The sequence below is a fragment of the Lagopus leucura genome, unplaced genomic scaffold (genome assembly GCF_019238085.1).
Source record: "Lagopus leucura isolate 7727_CA_CO unplaced genomic scaffold, USGS_WTPT01 Super-Scaffold_797, whole genome shotgun sequence".
Taxonomy (NCBI): Eukaryota; Metazoa; Chordata; class Aves; order Galliformes; family Phasianidae; genus Lagopus; species Lagopus leucura.
In genome coordinates, this window is record NW_024962259.1 from 4,089,077 (window position 1) to 4,111,316 (window position 22,240).

At 38.7% G+C, this 22,240-nt stretch overlaps 1 protein-coding gene across 5 annotated transcripts in view; it reads left to right on the forward strand.

Moving 5' to 3' along the window:
• SPAG9 (sperm associated antigen 9) overlaps positions 1 to 22,240 on the forward strand; it is a 57,905-nt gene that overhangs the window by 22,931 nt on the left and 12,734 nt on the right. For 3 of the 5 annotated variants that reach the window (XM_042865011.1, XM_042865013.1, XM_042865014.1), the window contains 19 exons: positions 3,819 to 3,972; positions 6,803 to 7,013; positions 7,473 to 7,572; positions 8,225 to 8,346; positions 11,333 to 11,390; positions 11,736 to 11,888; positions 11,970 to 12,021; positions 12,418 to 12,548; positions 13,586 to 13,642; positions 14,447 to 14,620; positions 15,264 to 15,393; positions 15,642 to 15,734; positions 16,016 to 16,183; positions 16,893 to 17,064; positions 18,270 to 18,497; positions 19,043 to 19,232; positions 19,986 to 20,108; positions 20,630 to 20,710; positions 21,154 to 21,221. In XM_042865011.1, coding sequence (XP_042720945.1) covers positions 3,819 to 3,972; positions 6,803 to 7,013; positions 7,473 to 7,572; positions 8,225 to 8,346; positions 11,333 to 11,390; positions 11,736 to 11,888; positions 11,970 to 12,021; positions 12,418 to 12,548; positions 13,586 to 13,642; positions 14,447 to 14,620; positions 15,264 to 15,393; positions 15,642 to 15,734; positions 16,016 to 16,183; positions 16,893 to 17,064; positions 18,270 to 18,497; positions 19,043 to 19,232; positions 19,986 to 20,108; positions 20,630 to 20,710; positions 21,154 to 21,221 — 2,465 coding nt within the window. Of the gene's footprint in view, positions 1 to 3,818; positions 3,973 to 6,802; positions 7,014 to 7,472; positions 7,573 to 8,224; positions 8,347 to 11,332; positions 11,391 to 11,735; positions 11,889 to 11,969; positions 12,022 to 12,417; positions 12,549 to 13,585; positions 13,643 to 13,764; positions 13,777 to 14,446; positions 14,621 to 15,263; positions 15,394 to 15,641; positions 15,735 to 16,015; positions 16,184 to 16,892; positions 17,065 to 18,269; positions 18,498 to 19,042; positions 19,233 to 19,985; positions 20,109 to 20,629; positions 20,711 to 21,153; positions 21,222 to 22,240 lie in introns of all 5 variants that reach the window. The other 2 variants (XM_042865010.1, XM_042865012.1) reach the window with 1 other exon arrangement.

Genomic DNA, 22,240 nt, shown 5'->3' on the forward strand with positions numbered 1-22,240 from the left:
TCTGCTTTCTTTCCTTTTCAAACAGGAAGAGCAAGGATCAGTGAAAGATGTCGACCGTGCATGAATTTCAAATTCTGTTGTAAATGCAATATTTATGAGCAGGGATATGGTAGCACGGTTCTTGCACACTGCAATTTATTTGCCTTTTGTTTGAGTACAAGATCTGCCTGTATTTTTCTTTTTAAAGAAAGCTATTACGTTGATGTGCAGTAATCTGCAAAAAAAGCTGAAGTGAATGTCATGGATAAAGCCTGCATTTGTTGTGTTATTTGGTACTTACGGGCTGGATGTGCGTCGCCATAAATACATGCATACTGAAGCCTTTTGCTAACACGTTTCATTCCTTTTTAATCTAATAAGTTATATAAGATCCCCAAATTGATAGGCTGTTCAAATACCTTATAATTAATTGCTCTTTTTTTTTTAAAAAAAATAACCTTGATTATTGGTTGGGGGGGAGTCTTTCCTCATCTAGGCATTAGAGTTCTCACAGCCTATTCACTATTGTTCAGCCAAATGTTATCCTCTCCCCTTTTTCTGTACTTGTATGGCACGCTGCCAGCTCTGCCCTCCCTCACACTACGTTCTGTGTCCTGGTTGCCTGGAGCAGAAGCAGGCATACGTTAGAATATGGTTACCAGAAGTAATATTTGTTCTTTTTAACAGAATCACAGAAGGAGGAAAACGGAAAATTTGAAATGTAGCTTTCTGACCCGAAAACTTGGAATACTTCAAAATGTAATAACAAACTTTATTGAAAGAGAGGAAAAATGCTGAAAGCGTCCTCTAAAATAGCCGTGTGACTTTCTGTAATGCATGGTGCGTGTGGATGTTGTATGGGAGAATGCTTTTCAACCCAAGTCTGAGCACAGGAACATTTTTCCAAAGGTTTAAAATCTATCAGTAGACAAAAGACTGTAATGCAGTATAACTAACAAAAACATGCACTCTAAATACAGAGAAATAAAGTATTTGCAACTCTCTAGACTGATTTAGTTCTTACAGCTGCATTTGTTTAAAAAGGGCAGAAAATAAACCCAGACCACAACAAAAGCAGCAGAGCAAAATACTGAACTTCAATTCAGGTAACTTTTTCAGGCTTCCTGTATTTAAGCAGTCAGATGGTTTAAGAAAACTTGTTCTTCGTGATGAGCTTTTGCTTCCCAGGTGAACATATGTTGGGTCCAACTAGTTTTTGGAAGCTATGCTTTTCCTGGCTCGTCTTTTCCCAGTAATGCATCTTAGGTGTTACAGGAATTTAAGCTCAGTTCCTTCACTCGTTATTCATCTGAAAACGGTAGTGATGTATAGTGATGTAGGATGAGGGAATCTAATTGTAAACCAGTTGTATTGTTTTTACCATTAGTGGGTTATTACAGCACAGCATCTGGCTGCATGTTCTGAAGGTCCCAATACGTTGTTTCTGAGCATTAGTTTAGGATTTTAAAACATAAGCCTGCTTCTGCTCACTCTCATACTGTCAGGTATTTTTTGGACGTGGAGGCAGTAGAAGGGGCTCTTTGCTCTGTAGGCAACAGCCACTAAATAAGTTGAGATTGCTTCAGTCTAATTAGATCACTTAATGCAGGCATCCTCGTAGTGAGCCCTAATTTCCAACAGAAGCCCCTTTTCAGGCTTCATTCTCCTTGCAGTTTTGCAGTGCACCTGAACTGCTTTTGTAAACGTATGAAAAAAGGATGATAAAATTTATAGAAAACTGTTCCTCAAGGAAGCACTTCTCAGTTGGGAACTCTATTTCTGCTCCCCATTTTGTTCAGATTCCCCCTTCTGACACGTAAAAGGAGATGAGCTTTGTGGTTATCCTGCAGGCAGCTCTGTTTGCTGAGTCGCTGCAGGAGGCGTTTTGGAGCGCAGGGCTCTGCACAATGCGCCTTTATGGCTGCCTTTCTTTGAGGCTGAAGGGATTTTTTTTTTTTTTTTTTTTTTTTGCTGGTCAACTTCTCAACCAATGGCATGTTTTCAGCCTTTCTTTTATCATAATTTAAGCTTCTGTGGTGTCTTTTGTTCACAGTGGAGTTGTGGGAAATGTAAAGAAAAGCAGCGACAGCTGGAATCCAGTCCTTTAGTTCTTTGGCCATTATTTTCCTGAATGCTTTTCAGCAGAGTTACTGCTCCAACAGCTATCAACTGTCTGATGCTTTTTATTTTGTAACCTGGACTCATTTTTGCATTATTTGCTTTGCTGCATATTTTGCTCTAATTCTGAATTTCCAACTGAAGTTGGACCAATGTTTATGAAAGACCAAGATGTGTGCATGTGAGAGTTTCCAGACATCTGTAACAGCATCTTCATACCTCTCTTCTGGGAAGGTTCTTGATAAACAAAATCACTTACTATTCATATATGCACTATAGTGCATTTTTTGATGGTGTCAAAATCTGCCAAATGGCACTTGACTGCTTAATTGCTAAATAATTCTATTTTATTAATCTCTCCTTGACTACCTTCTTATCTAGGCTTAAAAAAAACCTTAGTTTTTCCTATGCTTTTCAACATTGCCTGCTGTGCTTTTGCGTATAACTTGTATGTAGTCACTAATTCTGCTTAGGAGTCTGAGGTTATGTTTGTTTTGTGAAAAGCCTTGTAAAAATTGCTGTGACTGAGATTTGACTGTCCTTATAATGCTGAAATACATGGGATATTTCAAATGCTCGTATTTTGTTTGCACTGTGTCTGCAGGGACACCTGCAGTGCTTTCTCTTGAGAAAAATAGTCAGCCATCGCTTGTGTGTGTTTATCTTCTGTCTTCAGTATACCTAAAGCTTTGCTTGAGTTTCACTAGTTGATTATGGCTCTTTTTTTCTGTATTTCATTGTTCTGTCTGAACAAATACTCTGTTTTATCTTAATGCTGTGCCCAGCTGATATTATTCGTTTTCAGGGCTGGCTGTAGCATCCTGTGAGTAGCATTCTACACAGTGTTTTTCCCTCATGCTACTAAGAAGAAGGCCTTTTTGTTCACTGATAGCATTACTGATAGCAAGATTGGGTATGGGAAAGCTTGGGGAAAATGCAACATGTGAATCTTTGGAACTTTGAAATGTTTGTTGACAAGTGACAAAAGATATCGAAGAGCGGGCATGAAGTTCTTTGCCTTCCTTACTGATGAGTAAAGCTGAAGCTGTAGTTGTGACGTGCAACCAGTGCTGCTGCTCACAGAAGCAGAGTGGTGTGGGAGCACTGGCTGCTCGTCTCTAGCTTTTCTCAAGCCATTGTATGACTGCAGGGTGAAGCAGAGACTTGAACTGATGTTTGTTAAAACTGTGGCATTTCTGCCTTGGCTGGCTTTGACCTGGTAATTCCCTGACCTGTTTGTTTTTCTTCATGTTACACAAGTTCATATAAGTCAAGTGATCCTAAAGTCGGACTTCAGGATAATAGCTTGACTTTCCCAAATGCTTCAGTTAATGATTTAGTTGAAGTTTGGTGGTGGTGTGTATCTTGCACAAAAACAATGCGGTGTTTCCGGTGGTTGATGAAGACTAATCTGCCAAAGCTGACATTTTCATCTGTTTGTTCTGTTTCTGTGGAACTTCAGTTTGCTATAGATTAGATCTGGTGCCATCAATACTACTGCCTAAAGCCATGCAATAGCGTATTTACAATCAAATAACGCAAAAGGAAAAATTAGTATATGCTGTAATGCAAACTGCATATGCTGTGTTCTGTATTAAGTAGAGAAAAGCATATGCATGTTTGACCCTGTAATTTTAGAACTTCCCTGCTGATTTCAGAGGCATACAGCAAAAGGTGTGTGACTGCAATGGCTGACGGGGCAATCTGTCTCTTTCCAACAGAAAGGAGCGGCCGATATCGCTGGGCATCTTCCCACTGCCTCCTGGAGATGCACTGCTGACACCTGAGGCTCAGAGAGAAGCAGGGGAAACACCTGGGTCAGAGCACTGGAAATTCCATGAGCTAAGCCAGCCACGGTCCCACACAAGCCTGAAGGTGAGTGATCAGTGTCTTGTGCTTTAAGAGGAACCCCAGGACGGGGTATGGTTCATTGCTGGGGAGAGGGGGAAAGGCATTGAAAGGGAGGAGGTAGAACCGTGACTTGTTTGTGCAAACCAATTAAGGTGTGGCAATTCAAAGGAGTTTTGAGAGTAGAAACAGTTTGGATTGCATTTTCCAAACTGTTCCAAAGTGGTAATACAGTTCTTGTGTTCACAAGTGTTTTTTTCCTGTCTAAGGACCGTTCCCAAAGGTCACTACCTTATTCTCTACTGACCAGATATGCAAATAGAGTAAACAGATCTGCTGGTTTAACATTCTTCTGGAGGGAAAGCTTGGATTACTATATATTCTGAAACAGCCTCTGCCTATCTGTGCATATAGTATGGGTATGCCACAGAGGTGGGTGACCAAACTTTCCTAAATTAGCCTGTGATATGATTTCCCTTACATGTAGCTTGGCTGTAATTCCTCCAATTGTTCTGCATTCCAGCAGTGGGAGGGTGGCACAGAGCAAGCTGCAGGAAGGGAAAAAATGCTGGAGTGCAGCAAGTCTGGAAGTCCGCAGTGGGTCTGGAAATGCAGCTTGAAGAACTGCGGACTGTATAACCTCAGTCTCCTTATGTTAGTGAAAGGGTCTGAGGAGAAGGGATGCACTGTTATTTCTGATGTGTGGAGATGAAGTGATGTAGTCTCCTCCAAATTGAACTTAATTACCAGTGTGGGAATACTAAACTGATTTTAAAAAAAAAAAAGCTCTACAGAAGTGCCTGGAACTCAGACTTATTTTCCCAAGAGGTCATATGAAGGTAATGGGAAGTGTAAGTAATGATGGATTACAAACAAATATCAGTGGCAGCGAGAGTGTGAGTCTAAAACTTGTCGCTCCTGGCTAGGGCCATGTTGGATCTTAAAATCTTCCTATTCCCTTTGTCCCACGCCAATTAATTTAAGCAAATTGACAGAGCTCTCCCTTTAGAAGAACTGATTGGGATACAGATTACATAAAACCACAAAGAGGTAGGGATGGGATACAAAGGGACATTTTTGATTCTTTGACTGCTCAGAAAACTACATTGATTACAGTATGTTGTCATAATCGATGTCTTGTTGTAACTCCTCTCAAAATAGTTAATTGTTAAAAACAGTTGTTGGTGAACAGTACGAATTGTGATCATTTAAACCTATTTATTCTAAGTTGCTTTGGTCCAGAGCAATTTTTTGGGTGTGAGTATAAACCAAACAAAGGCAGTAGTTTAATCAGCAATATTTATTGGAGGGGGAGGGGGACAAGCCTGAAATAAAATGCATCAGATAGTAAAGTCAGAAGTGTGAAATGTGACATAAGTTGAGATTTCTGCAAGCCAAGGACCATTCTCTTCAGTGTTTTCTTTTGTACTGTCAAGCCATTTTTCTTGAGCTTTGCATGTGAAAGTTGGTGGTCAGTGCATGCTGCACCAGTTAGTGAATGCTTTTGGAATACAAAGATGTAAAAATGTTTGAACGGAGCCAACAGCTCTCTTGAGGTTTTGTTCTGTGTTTGTGAGAACTCTGGATTCCCGTGGTAAGGGGCATCGTTCCCTCCCTTCTGTAAGTGGTTGCTGAAGTATGAATCATTCGTCTGTCGGCGGCTGGACCTCACCTGTTCAAAAAGCTGGTTGGGGAATAGTGTCTGTTATTTTTAATGGACACGAATATCTCATGTGACAGCTTAATATATGGCTTTTGCTGCCTTGAATAACTGCACAATAAGTTATTCTGAAGGTGTTTGTTGGTTGAGATTTCTGAATAATTTTGTCAGAACATTAAACAGTAATAGCCTGTTCTGGAATTTACTACCGAGGGGATGAAAATGAAGTAAATGATAGGAAGGTGCTTAAAGCAGCAGAGTTTGTTTCTAAGCGGGAATGTTACTTTGTCACTGTTCCTGCGGGATGCAGGCTTTCCATTTATGCGGGTGTACGTAAATGTGTAACTTCCTCCTTGCTGTGGTGAACTGAAGTCTTTCCTGGCAAGGAAGTAGCAGAAGTAAAAAAAAAAAAATTAAAAATGACAACTCCTGGTAACCTCATACTTGACACAAATGAAAGAAGACACGTCTCTGTTCAGGTCTCTGTTTTTTAGTGAGGTTGAGAAGTCATTTCGCATTTTGTTCTTGAAAAGGAAAGCAAGCAGTACAGTAAATTAAAGCACCACAAAATATGAAGTTCTGTCTCATTAAGTTTTGGAGACAATGTCCTAAATGGACTGGTTTGCATTCATATCTGCAGTGAGATCTTGTTCGCTGGTATGCTGCTGTTTAAGTGATAGTTAAGATGTCTGAATGCTAATACAGTTCTCTGTGCTATATTTTTATACCAGTTGAATACATGTTCTGCACCAGTGCTTCTGAATCTGTTCTTAAAGAAGTTATTTTAAGACATCATACATGTTCTGAACAAGTACAAATTCTAGAACAGCTTTGGAAAGACTGTCAGCAATTAACTTTGCAGCTAGAAGAGTTACTTGCAGTGGTACAGCCTGCTGTCTGCAAGGCTTAACAGAATAACGCAGTAAACTTGTTGATATACTTTATTAATTTAGATTTTGAAAAAGCATGGAAGCAAGGATGTGTGTTATGTAGCTATAATCTCCTTAACAGGAGAGAAAACCACACCCACAGTCTAAAGATGCACTCGGTGGTGCAGGATGAAGGTGTTCTTTCTATTTCTGTTCTTACACATTCTTCAGCAAAACGCGGGCGTTTTATTACTTGCTCTTTAATGAAGAGCGTAACTCTTCCAGTCCTCCTTATTTTTAGTGTTTTTCAATAATTGTTCAATTTTAGGATGAGCTCTCTGACGTTAGCCAAGCAGGTTCAAAAACCACTACTCCAGCATCCACGGCTGCTTCAGATGTACCTGCACTGCCTGCTGAAACTCCTCAAAAGGAAGATGCTGAAGGATTTGCTAAGGGTGCAGATATGCAGAATGCGAAGCCGGACGTAAGCAAGAATATTGAAGTACAGGTCGCTCAAGAGACAAGGAATGTGTCCACTGGTAAGCTGCATCTCCTTTTCAGTGAATTATTATTATGGATCTCATGCAGTCGTTGTGAAATTTCTTATTCGTGTGCCACAGATGACAAGTGTGTTTTTACTCATTTTTTAGGTGTACCAAACATTGGTAAGAAACAAGTCTGTTTTTTACTGGTGATGTTAGAATTATTTCTGATGTTCCCATGTGAGCAGCAGAAGTGGCACTCATCCAGGCAAAGTCTTGAAATGAGATAGATGTCTACTCTCATAGGAATTAAGTTAGATTCAAGAGAAAATGGCTTAGAAATTCCAGTGTGCTCAAGGATATCAAAATCCATGCATCTTTTCATGTGGTTACCTAAATAAGTCTTTCAATGAGTCTGTTAGGTTGGTGGTCAACGTGGTATTATTTTTATGTAACGCCCAATCTCACAATTCACAGTGATTTTTGTTTTATTTAGACACCTTACTTTTTCTTTAGGTGGAAATGAAAATGAAGAAAAATCTGAAGTTCAAGCAATCATTGAGTCAACTCCAGAGCTGGATATGGATAAAGATCTCAGTGGATATAAGGGTTCCAGGTAAGTTGATTACTGTGATTTGAATAGGAAAAACAGTTTTAGAAGGTGCCAGACTTCAGTTTTGAACTCATGACTTGTTTTGAATTATTAAGACTGAGGTCGTGCATTATATAATAAAATCTCCTACTTCTGTGACCCTGTTTCTTTCCCCAAATTCCTCTGGAGGTTTTAAGTGTAACAGCAGTTCTTTAGTCTGTTTCTACACCTGAACTTCATTATACAGCAAGCTTCAGAATGCTTCAGTATTCTTTCCATATTTTGATCAGAAGTTCTACACCAGGAGGCCTTTTTCCCTTAAATCTAGTTTTCAAGATGCTTGCATTTGCTTTCCTGGCCTCTTGTGCTTTCTTTCACCTGCACATCTAAAATCTGGACTTAGGACTGATTCTCAGAGTACTATAGCACTTTTTATCAGGTTCTGAAGGAGGAATCCCAGTTGTAGCATGCCTGAATCTGATTCTTTTGCAGGCTATTGTTTGTGGAGGGTAACATTAGAAAAGATATGAGAACAGAATTTAGGGCTCTAAGCCAAAAGCTTCTGAAAATGTTACTTGTTTTCATGGGGAACTATTCATAGTAACATAAAGGGAACTTCAGATTGGGAATGTTTTCATTCTGCCTTCTTGGTGATGTTTGTTTTTTCTTTGCATAGCACCCCTACCAAAGGCATAGAGAACAAAGCATTTGACCGTAATACAGAATCACTCTTTGAAGAGCTGTCATCTGCTGGTTCTGGCTTAATTGGAGATGTGGATGAAGGTGCAGACTTACTGGGTAAGAAGGGTTATTTAATGATGCTGTTGACAGGAGCATTCCTTGGGAGTGAAATGTTTCATTACACTTAGTAGGTTTGCTGTTAGGAGGAATTTAAAAGTATCTGAGTCTTATCTGAAGTTAGTTAAATTGGGATTGTGGAACAAAAAAAAGGAAAATGTGTTTTTTTTCCTCCAACATACCCGTAATCTTTACAGGCACCAGGTTACTGTTCTTTATTCCAGTTTTCCATGTATGTTATCTGACAAAAAGTTTTTGTCTTGAACTGAAGCAGTCTTTTTTTTAGTGTTAGATAACCTAATGCAGGTTATGCCCATCTGTAATTGCTTCACTTTATCACAACTCTGTGGAATATGATTTGTAAGAAAATTACAGTATAATGCAGTGATGGTAATTTGAGAATGAAACAAAAGCAGGGAAGGGGGAAACATTTCTTCTTTCCCCATCGAGCAGCTTGCTGCTGCTTGTATGCTTACTAAACAGATTGCAAGTTTAGGGTGATGAGCTGATGAGGAGCAAAAAGGCCATTAAAAAATCTTTCTATAAATTATTACTGTCTAGTATTATCACAAAGGGTTTTTGGACATATCAATGTTTAGGCCTCGTTTTCCAGTATGTAAAGTGCAGCTGCATCTCATGTGTGTATCTGCTAGAAATGTATGTAGAAAATCATTCAGCTTCTGTTTTCTGGCAGTGCAGAGGTAGATATGCATAGCATTTGGGATTACTATGTGTGCAGGCAAGTTTCTGGCTAAGCATTCCACCACAAACCTACTTTACATGAAGCAGGGGACATTTCTGAGAGCGTTTCCCACTTGGACTAACAGACCTATTTTCAGTCTGAGAGAGGATTTCTCTTTGTTACTCTGTACTGCTTGGAACCCTGAGCAGTGAGAGCCATGCCATCCTTGCCAAATGTATTTCATCCCAAACTCTTGCATTTTCATGTGGGCAGCTCATGTCTCATTCTGCGTGCAAAACCAGAGGTGCTGGAGAAGTGGTATAAACATTGGAACTTCTGCTCCTTATCTGCATGATAGACATCAAATTTCTGTCCACATTGCCTGATGATAAATACTTTGTTTTCCTTTGTAGGCAAAAATAATATACTACTTAGTCTAATGTATCAGAGGCTTGTTCTTGTCTTCATTAGCACTTTCAGTAAAACCATTGCTGTTAATATCAGTGTATGCAAAATGAACGTGCTGTAATGATTGTTATGCAGAATGTGACCTAATAGATGGACAATATAAAGACCATTTCACTTAAAACACGACCGTAGTCCAAAGCACTTTGTACCACTCAGTAGCCACATCTGCATCCAGGGTAGCTGTGTTTCAAGCACTTGTTTTGAGGTCTGTAAAAGTAGTTAATTGGGATTCTCTAATGTTTTCTCTTGGGCTGCGCACCCAGGGGAATATTCTGGTGTGTATGCTTCTCTTTTAAAAAAATTGAAATTTGTTGCTTCTACAGTTAGGCGTTCTTGGCTGCTGCTCTCATGAAATGCATTCTCTGCATTTTTCCCTGCTTGGTAACACTTCTTTTTTTTTTCCCCTCGCACTCTTTTGGCTATTTTTGGTTTTTGGTTATTTGTTACATTGGTTTAGTTTTTGGTTACTTGTTGTAATGGATCCTGAAATGTTTGAAGTGTCCTGGCTTCTTCTGTGACCTCTGAAAACGTTTAGAAAGAGCTGTTGGAGTTACATCCCTCTATGGCTGCAGTGTAATGAGTTTCTCCCATTAGCAGTGAAGTACCACCAGCTAATCTAACTTCCTTCAGTATTCAGTATCATTTGTTTTTAATCCAAAACTCGGGGAATTTAGACCTGCATGTCTATTTTTAGAGTAACCTTTTTTATTGCTATGAAACTGTCTTTTAAGTCTGTTAGCAAAGTTACTTGAGCAGTTGTGTTCATAGAAAATAAGCCTCCACCATTAAGAGACTTTTTTGTGTAGATCTTGAATCAGCAGCACTGCTGTCATCATTGTGGTAGTGCATTAAAGCAGTGGAAGCTTTAATCTGAAAATACTTCTGCTGTGCCAGCTGTGAGCAGACCGTATCTGCCTTATTTTCAGAACCCTGCAATTGTTTACTTTGTGCATGCAAACAATAGGGGTGAGAAATGAATTTCCAGAAATGCAATAATATTGAAGCAGCTACGTGAAGAGTTCATTTTTTGTAGTAGCATATTCCTATGAAGCATACTGAACAGTTGAGCATTTCTGATTGCCTGCTTCTGAATTCTTTCACAGACAATAGGTTTCTATTCAATTACTGAATTTTTCTAAGTCCAACCAAGAGAAATGCTTACGACAAATTTTATTTAACATCTCTCATATAAAGTCCTGCTTCTAATCACGTCACATTTCACTTCCAGTTATTGGTGGTGGCTTTGTTTTAATTCACTCGTACTTCATAAGTTTAAGTATTTTACTGCTCTTCACCCATATTACCCCTTTCATGAAATGTTTCTTGTTCTTGTTTTTGCTTTACATGGAATGCATGGGCTTTAAAGACCATAATTTCTTTGGTAAGGTATCATTTGCTCTGGGGAAATTTGCAGGGCTTTCACAATGTGAGCTTTAATCAGCATGTTTTGTCTAACTTACGTACTTTTGACTCTTACCTGATGTAACAGACATCAGAACACTGTAAAATTAACGTTTTGTGGACTAATGCTTCCCCACTGATGCCATACATGTTTATTTTCTGTTGAGTTGGTAATGCTGTAGCATCCTCAGTATGTATTTAGGTAGCATTAGCCTGCTAGCCAGGCCTGCCTTTAGTCTTTATTTGAAGGCAGGTTGGGAAGAAGGTGGAGGGGAAATCTAACTGCAGGAGGTAGATCCTGAAATTTCAGGTAGCTTGTAATTTTTTTTGCCAGGCTTCTTACTTAAAATTCAGCTACTGTTGGATAACAGGAAAACTGAGCCTTTGAGAAAATGAGTTTCATCTGCTAACTCTGTGTTTGTTTCCTTTGGAAAGGAATGGGTCGTGAAGTGGAAAACCTGATTTTGGAAAACACTCAGCTGTTGGAGACAAAGTAGGTGTGAATGTCTGTGTGAAAAATAATAATAATATATTCCTGTCCTCCTCTGTTACGTGGAGACTTGTATCAGTCTCTGCATCTTTCTATCTTGAGGAATGTAACTACTCAACAAACTGTTCTGAATTCTCTGCTTTTTTTTTTTTCTAATTGCAGTGGTACAAATGTATTTTGTGAATGTTGGAGTTGGCAGGAGGATTTGGTCTGCTTTAAGAAAATCTATGGTTTTTTTTATAGTAGCTCTACTTGAGAAACTTAAGCATGGTCAAGAATAAAACTCAAGCTGAATATGCTGTGAGGCCATAGTCAGTCCTTGTAATGGTGTTTTAAATGTTTGTCTAGGAATGCACTGAATGTGGTGAAGAATGATTTAATAGCAAAGGTGGATGAATTGACCTGTGAGAAGGATGTCCTACAAGGTGAATTAGAGGCTGTAAAACAAGCAAAGCAAAAGCTTGAAGAGAAGAATAAAGAACTGGAAGAGGAGCTTAAAAAGTATGTTTGATACTGTGATTCTGAAAAGGAAAATTGCTGTGGTATTTAATGCAGCTATATGTTTTGTTTTCTTTTATTTAGAGCTCGTGCAGAAGCAGAGGAAGCAAGACAAAAAGCTAAAGAGGATGATGATGTAGGTGTATGTGTGCATGTGTATGTTTGTGTTGGTAATTCACAACTGGACATAAGACTGCATGCATTGAGTGAATGCTGTTAAGCTAAATTGCCTAAGTGGTAAACTTTCTCCATGTTAAAACAGATCTAAAGAGCCCAAGTAAACTTAAATTCACTATCTCTATCTTTCCCGAAGAACTGCTTTTATTCAGATTGTACTAAATTTGAAAGGATGGGTGGAGAGGATGGTATGGCAGAAAGCGCTGGGTAAAATCAAGTTAGTTTTCACAAAGCTCCAAACAGTTTTGAATCTGGAATTGTGCCCCAAACTGACTCTTGTCTGAAGGCAGAGGCTGACTCTGCAAGGCCCTGCTGTGCTCCTTTGTTCATTCTGTGTTTGTTTTTCTGTGTTCAGAGTGATGTCCCCACTGCCCAGCGGAAGCGCTTCACTCGTGTTGAAATGGCTCGTGTTCTGATGGAAAGAAATCAGTATAAAGAGAGGCTGATGGAACTTCAGGAAGCTGTCCGATGGACTGAAATGATAAGGTAAAAGACACTTAGCTCCTTGGATTTCACTGGCTTTATCTGTGTGTGATCTGGTCAGTAGACTTGTCTGCTTGCCAGCCCATGAATAAGTTCTTGAAGTTATGTTCGTGTATTGGTTTGCTAGAATGGGATCTTGGTGACACCTCCAAAAATGTATTGCTGCATGTGATGTGAAATAAACACCCCTTGAGAAAGAGGAAATGGTTATAAAAATTTTGTAATCATCAGTGTTTCTTAGGGGGAGAAGTTACCATACGTGTGCGTGCATCTTAAGGCAGCGTGCTCAGTTAGCAGCTGGAACCTCAAAAAAGTGATAGTCAGCCTTCAGGTTGAGTGTAATCCATGCATAAGATCTTGAATAGTGCAGGAGAAAGCACGATTTTAAAATTGCAAGATTTGTTAAATATTAATTAGTGAACTTGGTCTAGCTTGCATCTTGAACACTGAGTTACCTGGAGGGGATGCCACCCCCAGGCGGTTCCATGGCCAGCAGTGTCGTTTGCTGCCGCCTGCTGGTCAGGTACCGTGGTGACATTCGTTTTCTTCTATTATTGTCCCTAATACCCATGAGCCGTTCTGAGTCTGAGGGAAATATGTATTCCCAGGCAGCTGTGGTTTGCTTTTCTGTAGCTATAGTTATTGTCTCCTACAGAAATCTCATCTCTGTTATTGGGTTTATGACTTTAGGGGCAATTGCCATCATTTATTTACTATCGTGTCAAAAAGTAAAATTTTAAAATAAAAAGCAGTGGTTAAAATACTAAGGTGGAAGAATTTAAAGTTTGTTTTAATCTGTTTTCATTGTAAAATGTTGCATGAGTTTTCCATCCTGTTTACAGAGTACTTACTAGATGTTTGTGATGCTTGTATGTGTTGGTGATGTCAGTGTTGTGCTTGTTAGAGGTGCTGTGTGAAGAAACTGGCTTTGATACTTTCAATATCAGTTGTTCTGTTATGTAAAAGTAAGTTGCACTCTGTCCTGTTCCTTCCCTTTTTAGATTTTTATACTCAGTAAACTTAAAATGTGTTTCTTGTAGAGCATCAAGAGAAAATCCAGCCATGCAAGAAAAGAAGAGATCAAGCATTTGGCAGTTGTAAGTATTAAAATACAACTCACTAACAATGAGTATAAAAGACCCTAACCAGTTAGCTGGCACATTTTTATATGTCTTTCAGCAAATGGAGATGTCTTAATTGTTTTCCTCTTGTTACCTAGCATGCCCACTCGGTAAGACTGTTCTTGAAGACAAATCCATCGTAAGCTGCATCATCTAATGAATGGCTGTGCACTTTGTGAAGTTAAATGCCAAAGTGCTGTAACTTCTTTGTAGCTGAATATGCACAGAACTTATTTTGATTTTTTTGTTTATGATGAACAATAGAAATTTGAATAGCTTGTGTGGATTGCATTTATTTCAGCTTCCTTTTTCTCTATGAAGTATGGTTTACTCTGTCAATTTTCCTTTCTAACTTGAAGCTCTTTAGATCTGAAATGGCATTATTCACAACAAGATACCTGGCAAATAATCCTCTTGTGGTTTGCTGATATCTAACATATTTCTAGCTCAGGGAGTGGTGGAGATTTTAGAATGTGCTGTGCATGAACTAACGTGCATCATAAAACTCTCTTCCAGATGTAAGTTCACATCCTAGTTTTCTTGAATTATTCATTCAAGATCCTATTATATTTAATATACGAATGGTCAGTAATTCTTCAAGAACATCTATTGACATGAGTTTCTTTGCTTTGAAAGTATTTGAGTGTGCAATGACTGCTGTGTTGGGCTCTACTTTTAGTTCAGATGGCTTGAGAAGGCTATCCTATGTGATGCTTTGCCTGCACAGTTGAGTCTGAATGTACCTTAATCCTAACAGTTTTCTTGTTTATTTTATTCTAGTTTTAGCAGGCTCTTCAGTTCATCTAGCAATACAGCTAAGAAACCAGAACCTCCTGTCAACGTTAAATATAATGCTCCAACCTCACATATTACTCCATCAGTCAAGAAAAGAAGCAGCACCTTATCTCAATTGCCAAGTGACAAATCTAAAGCCTTTGAATTCCTCAGTGACGAGTAAGGCACCTTGGTTTCATAATACTAGATGTGATCTGTCCAATATTTGCCCTTTTTTTGTTCTCTTGAGGTTAAACAAGCAATCTTGCTGCTAAGAGAGCTGTAATGTTCTGAAGTGAATGCTGATATCTGGGAGATCAGCGTAGATTAGTTGCGCAGCAATGACTGATTCTGGGCAGCCAGCAGTAATGTGTTGTTTAGCATATACCACTGCATTTATAAAAGTGCTTTTAGTCATAAGAGGCAGCACTCAGGACTGAAATTATTGTTATTGTTATAAATATTATAAAGCGTTATAGCTAAGTAATAACTATTCAGATACTTTCAGTTTAAGGTTGGTACAAAAATACAACATGTGTCAGGCTAACTGGTATCTTTATTTTTTCATCCCGTGCTTCTTTTTGGCAGTACATGCTTTTGGCTTACAACTTCATGACTTCCAGTAACTGCGTGAGCCATGCAGTTAATTTTTATGTAAGGGTACTGACTGTAGTCTTTCTGGTTTGCCCATCTTAACCGGGTTCCTTAAAAATAGCCCACAGGAGACCTGGTGTTATACAGATGAGTTTAATGACAGCTTCAGTGATGCACAGAATTTTAAAGAGTATAAGTAAAAGGTTCTTTAATAACGATTCTTTCCTAGAACTGAAGCCAGTTTAGCCTCACGCAGAGAGCAGAAAAGAGAACAGTATCGTCAGGTGAAAGCCCATGTCCAGAAAGAGGATGGTAGAGTGCAAGCATTTGGCTGGAGTCTACCTCAAAAGTACAAACAGGTATTATGCTTATTTTCAAGTGTAATGGTGGTGATTTCATTGTGAAATTCTGACAGACTAGGGAACTGTTATTTCGCAGCTGAGCTGATTCCTTTTGTTTTGCTCTAACTTTGCCATTTGAAGGCAGCCTTTCTGAAGAAAAAAAAAAACAACACAAAGCAAAACTCTTTAAGCATATTTAACAAAATTAGTCAACTGATTCTGACAACTGTAAATATCTTTGGATGTCTCCTTTTTTTTTTGTCTAGGTGGCAAATGGTGGCCAAGGTGACAATAAGATGAAAAACTTGCCTGTACCTGTTTACCTGAGACCTTTAGATGAGAAGGATACCTCTATGAAGGTAGAATACTTGGAGCTGTTTATAGAGGCTGTATTTTAGGCAGCCTATAGCATGATTCTGTTTTATAATTTCAATCTTCTTTCTGTAGTGCAGTTATAGTTAAATTCTGCAAATTTTACAATTGCCATAAAGCTCAAATTAATTCAAGCTTCAGTAGAAACATATGGCTTTAACATTAATGAATTCCTTAAACCGGACTGCTGAAAGATCCTAATTTTGATATTGGTGTACTGAATGCCTTTGTTATTAGCTTAAGATAAACGAAATCTTTTTCTTCCAAGCTGTGGTGTGCTGTGGGAGTAAACCTGTCAGGAGGGAAGACGCGGGATGGCGGGTCTGTGGTTGGTGCCAGCGTGTTTTACAATGATGTGGCTGGCACAGATGCAGATGGCAACAAGCAGCGCACAGGATCTCAGAGTAGCTTAGACAGACTAGACCAGGAGCTCAAGGTAAGATCACTGTATGGGATGTTGAATAGCTTGTATAGTTACATTCCTTTACCGTTTATCTGTTGCTTAAACCTGATTACCAAGTACATTGTCAGTGGTCATAGTTTTTCTCAGGAAGTCATCAGTGCAAGGTGCTTGCGTCAGGAGGAAAAAACCCAAAATATTGTTAATTTTTCTCTGCGTCTCAGCTTGTTGTTAAGTCTCAGGAGGCAGTCCATTTCAGAACACAGCAGTGTGCTGCTTGTGCTAGTAGAGCTGCCTGCTTTGAGGGGAACTAAAGGCACTAAGGTGTCTGAGACTAACATTAAGTGATGGCACAATGTGTTCATGAACTTAATAAACTGAACAGAAATCTTACTGAGAGCATAGAAATGAAGTCTTAACTTTGGTTTGAATTGCATTGCAACATCGCAGTCTGTGGTGATGACTGTGGTAGCTGACATGCTAATTACTTTGTGTTATGCTTTTTTGACTGTGTAATTGTGTGGTTAGAACTATTTTATATTGTGTCTATGCGAGTGTGAAATATGAGGGTTTTTAATGTTCTCTGCGGGTTTGGAGCAAGTAACTAATTTTTGCAGTGACATTAAAGCTATGTTGGCATGTGGTAAGTGATCCAGTGCAGTAATATATTTCAGATCAATGGCAGTACTTTTATTCTTGTCCCTCTTGTTGTCATTCACTTCTGCTCTGCTTCGTTCTCCTGCAGGACCAGCAGAAGGAGCTGAAACATCAGGAAGACTTATCCAGTCTAGTCTGGATCTGTACGAGCACACATTCTGCTACAAAAGTTATCATTATTGATGCTAATCAACCAGGAAATATTCTGGACAGTTTCATTGTTTGTAATTCTCACGTGCTTTGTATTGCTAGTGTACCAGGTAAAGACTGCATAAGCAAGACCTAAAACTTCTTGGAGTGCATCATGTTTAGATTTTCTTAAGCAGTGATAAAATCTAAGATCAGTGTGATAAAATATTTCTGTAGCATGGTGTTAAGGAATGTTTAGCTTGAGGGAAATCTTTTTTTTGTTTTGATTTCCAGTTGGCTTTTGACCTGAATTAGGTAAAAGTTAGTGAGATGTCAAGAACTAGGGAGAATTGTTTTTGTCTGCTGTATTACAAATGGTACAGCAGTGCCATTGTTCTACAGAACTGTGGACGTAGCTTAGGAAAAATACATTGGATTTTATTCTTGCTTAAGTAGTAAATCTTGGAACCACCTGTAGAGGGAATCTTTGTTACATTGAGGATGTATGTAGAGCATGTACTGAGGGCAGTGTAATAGGAAGTCATGATTTTGGAAAACAACAAATTGTGCTTTTGGGCTGCTTGTTTCTTGTAAAAGCTTTTGGTAATAGTTTCAGTGAAGTAGTGTTGTGTAATAGGCTCTGAAGAAAATTCCTCCCAAGGAAGATTTGAACAAGTCATCTTTTGGTATTTAAAAATGACCAAATTCAAAGGAGGGGCTAGTTTCAGGTATTTGGGAAGTTAGGAGAAATAGGAGGCCACGAAACTGGCGAGGGAGTAGAATAACTTGGAATAAGTTCTTGAAAGTAAGCTTTGATGTTGCAAGTAATGCTACATTGAAGTTGTATATAATCTATAAAATCAAGAGAGCATAAAAAATAGTTTCTTGACATTTATAGCATTTTACTGTTTTTAAGCCTTAAAAGTATTTGAGAGGATCTGAAGACAGAAAAGAACCTGCATTTTTCTAGTACAAAGGATGTTTTGGAGTGAAATTATCTGTAAAGATGTAGGTAACCTTGCATATAAGTATCTGTCATGAAATTTAATTTGTTTGAAATGGAATTAAAGGAGTTAAAGAACTCTGCAAATTGAGATTGTGGCCTATGACTTTCAGATATCAGCATATGTAGGTACTGCTTTTGCTTTTTGAACAGATTTATTCAGTGATTGCATCTGTAGCATCCCTTACGTTAAAAATTCTTTTGTAGATGGGAATTCTCCTTGTGAAATCTCATGCTGGAAAGTTCCCTCAGTGTGAAAGCTTAGATTGTTGTTAGATACAGAGGTGGATGGCCTTTATGCTCATGGAAACATGCAACTTTAATCTTTTTCAGGAGCGAGGGAAACAGACTATCCTGTGGGAGAGGAAGGGTCTCAAGAAGTGGATCCCAATCAAGTGGACAAGTCATCTCTGTGTGGAAGTATGACTAGCAACAGCTCTGCAGAAACTGATAGCATGCTGGGAGGAATAACAGTGGTTGGCTGTACTGCAGAGGGTGTTACAGGAGCACCTGTAGCTCATAGTGCAAATGGTGCCTCACCAATGGCAGAGAAACAGTCAGGTATGAAAATCTTAGAAATGCACTACAGATGTTCCTGATGTAGCTGAGAAAGTGAATAGGCCAGGTATTTAATAAGCTGTCTTTAAAAGGTGGTGTAAAACAAGTACTCTATGGGAAATGGCATGTAAATCTGACATACTTGCAGCTGAAAGCTTTGTGGAAGTGCTGTCACGTGGGTTTAGGCAGTTGGTTCTTCAAATCCCTTTTAATGAAGTCAGTCTTTAGTATGGTTTGAAGAGAAATTTTTTCATCTATTATTTAAAATGCTGACCTCTTCTTGACAAATGTCTGGAGAAGATGTGGATGTTTGCTTCATCCTGAAAGGTCTCAGTAGAGATCTAAGTGAAGCTGCTTAAAGTGCATTTGTTGCTTTGATACCAAAACTTCGCTGTTCCTGATCTTCTTTTAGCTGAGATAGCTGGACTGTGACTGTCTGGTTGTTTGTTACAGCTCATTGCTTAAGATGCAAGCATCAAATTCTGGCTGCTTTATATTGTTGAGAATTCTGTTGCTGTTTTTAGTTTTTCGAGTCTCGTGTTCCACAGATATTGCAAATGAAAGTAATTCAGTAGATGACAACATTCCAACTGCAGAAGAGGCAACAGAAGCAACAGAAGTCAGTGCAGGGACAGAAGATATAACTGATATTGGGCAAACTGGAGTCTATACAGAGCACGTCTTTACAGATCCTCTGGGAGTGCAGAACACAGAGGCATCTCCAGTGTACCAGCCTGGGTATGTAATTGGAGTCATAACTCTTGAATTATATTTGGTAAGAAAAACATTTTCAGAAACACATGAGGACAGAAGGTACTAGTTGTTTCTCTTGCAAAGGAGGTTTATGTAAGTAACTTGGGCACAAGGTGTTACATGCTTTGCATACATGAGGTGGTCATCTCTGTACAGTGTCTCTTATATGTAAATTCATAGGACATGAGTATGGACACCTCCAGAATGCTGTAATGATTGTCCACCAGTTTGTCACTAAGTTGTTTTAGAGGTTTAACATGAATAGCAGTGGCCTAGAAATGCCTATTCAAATTTCCTGTTTCCCTTCCTCCTGACTGATGAGTTGTTCCAATGTATGTTTTCTTTCTCGGGATAATCAGTTCTGAGTTAGTTACAGGAGTGGAGAACAAGCTTGAGAGTAGACAATATTTCAAGTGGTAGCGTGTTTGAAATCTTCGTTCTCCTCATACAGGTGGGCATTGCAGTCATTTGATCAGTGTTTTTCTTATGTGCCTGGGATGCTGCGGCTGTCATTCCCCTGAGATACCAGTAAGGCTGTCAGGCTTGAACACACACTTGGGAGGAAGAAATTATTACGTTTTTGTTAGTATCATTAATCTATGTTATGTACAGTTACTGTTCCTTAAAGACTGTATGTACTTCAAAAGCAAGTGTGGATGCCAGCAGCGACAGAGTGCAGACCTGTGTTACTGTGAGTAAGCCACCCGCTTTATTCAACACATTTAAACTGTCTTTTAGCACTGAATCAGAGCTGTATAAAGATGTTGCAGTTTTGCCAAATGAGCAAGATCTAGTGAGAGAAGAAGCACAGAAAATGAGTAGCCTTTTACCAACAATGTGGCTTGGAACACAGAATGGATGGTAAGAAAATATTACTCTTTTGTTTGGAAAGTTATTTTAAACTTGCATCTTGGGCCTATACAGGCTAATAACTGTCTTGTGTCAAAACTAAGTGCAAGGAATTCTTGGGAGCCTAAACCTTATGCACTTGACTTCATTTAAGCATTACAGAATTCCAAGTAAGCATTGCAAGCAACACTGCAAGCTCTTATTGACTGATAAATACTTTCCTGCAGCTGAATGTTTAGTACTGGGAGTAATTGCAGTTGATAATTCTGCAGTATTCAGTGCACTGCTAGAAAGCATTTCTCTTTTTACTACAGACATATGTACAAAGGGCTTTGTAATGTTTTTAGATATCTGGAAAATTGTTCTGTCTGCTCATATAGTTCTTCCAGTCTTTATGTAGTTTTCAGTAGAAGATGAAAACCTGTTTTTCCTTTATCTGTGGATCTCAGTTATGTGGTTCTTGCCTGTTTGTTTTTCTCTTGCCCAGTAGACCTTTCATAGTGCTTTTAATCCTTCCTGATTTGTCTTTGCAGCCTCTATGTTCATTCGTCAGTGGCTCACTGGAGGAAATGTATTCATGCCATTAAACTTAAAGATTCTATTCTCAGTATTGTGTAAGTCTTGAAAGAATGTCATGTAAATCATAATGAGCTGCTGTTGAAATACTTAGTTTTATATTTCTTCAGATATTGTGGATGTCAGTTCCTGTAAGTGCATGCATATTCTTTGAGGGGCAGTGGAGAACACCTGGGGAGTGAGAGAAGTAAAAAGAACCTTCTAAATATTGAAAATGCTGTAAATCAACTGAGTTCCTGTGTGAGGACAGATTGTTGTCCTCAGGGTTCTCTCTGGACATGGTAGCTACTTTTTTAAAACTATCTGAACTGAATTTTGAGTCACTAATTACTGTGCCTTTTTGTGAGCTAGAGACCAAAACCACTAGAGCTAATGCTAGTGTAAGAAGTATACTGAAATCTAAAATATTTATACTTTAAACCTGCATTTTGAGAAATGTGATCTAATGATGTATATTCTTGTACCTCCTTTCTTTTACCAGACATGTGAAAGGAATAGTACTAGTTGCACTAGCTGATGGAACACTAGCAATATTTCACCGAGGAGTTGGTAAGCATTCTGTTGGGTCTTGGAAGTGAAGTTATGGCAATACTTCTGAAGTAAATGTGCCATTTATAAATAACATCTTAAAAATGCTCTCCTAATGACCATTTTGCAGACTACTTGATCTCCCATTTCTTTTGTAATTTCAGGTACTTATGCTTTTTTAGTACTTCAGGGAGACTGTAAATGCATGTTAGGAATCTTCTGTTCTTGATCTGAGACACCTGTGTTCTTATTTGAACTCATGACCACATATTCTGACTGAAGTTCTTTAAGGTGCTTAAAGGCATTCAGTGTGAGTGAAGCCCTGAATGTGGTATATGAGCTGTGTGCCCCAACGTGTTTGCCTTGCACCTCTATGCATCTTCTACCCACTACAGATTTTCTTTCCATGAACAGATAAACTAAATTGTGATGTTTTCCAACCTGTCTTCCAGAGTATACTGTTCTTGTTGCTCACAAACATGGCTATAGTTAAACATGAAGGATATAAAAAATGGAACTCCAGTCAGTGTTGTAACTAGAGGAATTTGCTGAGATTCAAGTTAGATTTTGGTTGGATCTGTTTGTACTTTCACAGCACCATAATGGCAATTTTTATGAGTTACTTGACTGTCTCTTAAGAGTTACTTGTTTAAATGTTAGGGTGCCTTTTTAATTACAGCTATCAAATGTTAAGGTTTTCTATTCTTTGTTGCTGTTAGTACGTATGTCATATTTGCAGGGGCTTTTTCTTGTGTTATTTAGAAATTAAGTGTGCTACTGAACTTTTCCACCTTCAATCTTTAGTCATAAAAAATACACCATATCATCTCAAAGTGCTTTCTTGTCCTTTTCCCAACTGATAAGGAAGCAGAGAATTCTTCAGAGCCGTTTATGCTATCAAAAATCTCAAGGTGGAATAGTGTTATTTGAACATACTTCAGTTTGCTGTCAAAGTGAGGGAGAGACTTCATGGTTGTCTGTTTCTCTTTTTATTGGAAGCGTAAGACTTTTCTGTCTATATGTAACTTCTTCTGCAAGTG